Raw genomic sequence first — 2,743 nt, forward strand, 5'->3', positions numbered from 1 at the left:
ATACCTGCGTCTGTGTGCGTTCCTGTGGATTTGTGTATATTTCATGGTAAATCAGTTACATTTCTATTCTCAGATGTTATAATACTACCACCACTACTACTATTAGTAATTCAACTACTACTACTAATAGTAATTATTCATTTACATGTACAAAAATTAGGGGAGTTAGAGATTATCTAGCACACGCTTTACTGGTCACAGCAAATCAGTGCCGTTGGTCTCTAACTGGACCACAAGGTGGCACTATTTCACTGCCATGTCTGTTGAAGAGAAAGCCAAAAAGACATTTTATATCTTTTTACTGAATTTATTGTCCATGACATATTGCTCTGCTTTAAAGGTAGTCGTAAGTAAGCACTGAGTACACATCTGGCGGTTTCTGTTTTAAACGCGTGGCTGTCGTCTTCAGGCAGGGAGGGGGTGAGAGCAGATGAAGGGTCTCTGCAGGCTGCAGTCCGCAGTGCTCCACCACCTCTCATCTGCAAAACAGGCACACTCATAGAATTAACACTCACATACATATACACACACACTTATACACACAGACACACACACACACACACTTATACAGACTCACACACACACACTTATACACACACATATACACACAGACACACACACACACACTTACACACACACGCATATACACACACACACTTATACAGACTCACACACACACACACATATACACACACACACACTTATACAGACTCACACACACACATATACACACACACACACACTTATACAGACTCACACACACACACTTACACACACACACATATACACACACACACACTTATACAGACTCACACACACACACACTCAAACACACACACACACACTTATACAGACTCACACACGGAAACACACAGACTCTCTCTCTGTCGCTCTTTCTCTCTCTCTCTCTCTCTCTCACACACACACACACACTTACAAAGACTTCACACACACACACACACACACATACACACATACACAAGTTTTCTGATTAGGGAGGTCAGGGTCCTCAGTATTAGGAGCAGGAGGTGTGGGTTTCCTGTCCTCTCCTCATGTTTTCAGTTTCTGTGTTTTTTGCTGTTTCTCACTGGACCCATGAGGACACGCCCACCTTGTGACACTGTGGGTTTCCATCCAGTGCTCAGGTGTTCAGGCAGGTGCCCTGGACACTGACCCTTCATCACCAGTGATCAGCGCTTACCGCTGAGTTTCCGACAGAGATGCCAGGCAGGCTGAACTCTGCCCGCTCCAGGGGAACATGGAGATCTGGGCTTTATCGGGTAGCGGTGATAATGCGCTCCGGTGTGATAAGCATACGCTGTAAATACTTATCGCTGCATGCGCAATTTGTGACCCGCTAACGAACACAGTGCTGCAGCAGTGGTGTTGGCTGCAGCTGAGGGACTCTGTGCTGCGCAGCAGTGGTGTTGGCTGCAGCTGAGGGACTCTGTGCTGCGCAGCAGTGGTGTTGGCTGCAGCTGAGGGACTCTGTGCTGCTGTGGTTCCTCCAGCTCTCCCTGACGGCGCAGACTCACCAACGCGAAACATCTCCAGGCACCTTTCAGAGTCGCTGCCCGGCTGCAGCCGCCCGGGCATCAGATCACTGTACCCCCAGGAAGAGCCGTCTATCCACCTAAATTTATCAGCCTGGAACACACAAAGTTACACACAGGAACACACACAAGAACATGCACACGAGCACACACATGAACACACACATGAACACACATAGGTGCACACACATGAGCAGACATGCACGTGTGTGCGCACATACATACACACACACACGCATGGAATGCACACATACACACAGTGAAGAAAGCAGATCATTCTCATTGTTTCTGATGTTCTGATGTTTTGCTGATGCTGTGATTGACAGGTGACTAAGCAGAGCTGACTCACCTGCAGAACTCCTCCCAGCCAGGTGAGGACAGGGCCGTTGCTGGCCTCCGTCACCATGGCAGCCAGGCGGGAGTGCAGGTCAGGGCTGGTGACAGAGGCCAGGTGTCCCCCAGGAGCTAACTGTCTGCAGGAGGCCTGCAGCACAGACAGATACCCCACTCAGTACAGACACATACCCCACTCAGTACAGACAGATGCCCCACTGGGCACAGACAAATACCCCACTCAGCACAGACAGACACATACCCTGCTCAGTATAGACAGATATCCCACTCAGTACAGACAGACACATACCCCGCTCAGTACAGACACACAGATACCCCACTCAGTACAGGCACACAGATACCCCACTCAGTACAGACACACAGATATCCCACTCAGTACAGACAGATACCCGAATTAGCACAGACACATAGATTCCTCACTGAGGTGTATATATGTATGACGTGTGTACGCACGCATGAGCGTGTGTGCATGTGTGTTTGCATAGTGTGTATCTGAGCATTATATGATTGTGCATGAATGTATGTGTGTGTGTGTGTTTGTGTTAACCTCACCTCTGCATCATTGAAGGTCTTGGCATCAGAGAAGAAGCTGTAGCACCTCGCATTGATGACACTGCCCTGGCACACTGGCTCTGTCCTGGACACTGAAACACAAACACCTGCTGTGCAACACTGGCCTGAACGCTGTGCACTTCTAATGTGGAGGATTTACTGAAATCTGTATTCACACACATGCATGCATACACTTCAATACACACACACACACACACACACACACACGCATGCATGCACACGCATACACGTGCACACACATACACACACAGACACACGCTCCT

General features: G+C 48.5%; 1 protein-coding gene across 1 annotated transcript in view; it reads right to left on the reverse strand.

Moving 5' to 3' along the window:
* Window positions 1-294: 294 nt before the first annotated feature.
* Window positions 295-2,743, reverse strand: part of LOC118224010 (aggrecan core protein-like) — a 7,187-nt gene continuing 4,738 nt past the window's right edge. Inside the window, exons 6-9 of the mRNA XM_035411155.1 lie at window positions 2,460-2,551; window positions 1,903-2,037; window positions 1,536-1,647; window positions 295-479 (exon numbers count right to left, since the gene is read on the reverse strand). Coding sequence (XP_035267046.1) covers window positions 406-479; window positions 1,536-1,647; window positions 1,903-2,037; window positions 2,460-2,551 — 413 coding nt within the window. The 3' untranslated portion in view covers window positions 295-405. The remainder of the gene's footprint in view (window positions 480-1,535; window positions 1,648-1,902; window positions 2,038-2,459; window positions 2,552-2,743) is intronic.

This window comes from Anguilla anguilla, chromosome 3 (assembly GCF_013347855.1).
Source record: "Anguilla anguilla isolate fAngAng1 chromosome 3, fAngAng1.pri, whole genome shotgun sequence".
NCBI classification, from domain to species: Eukaryota; Metazoa; Chordata; class Actinopteri; order Anguilliformes; family Anguillidae; genus Anguilla; species Anguilla anguilla.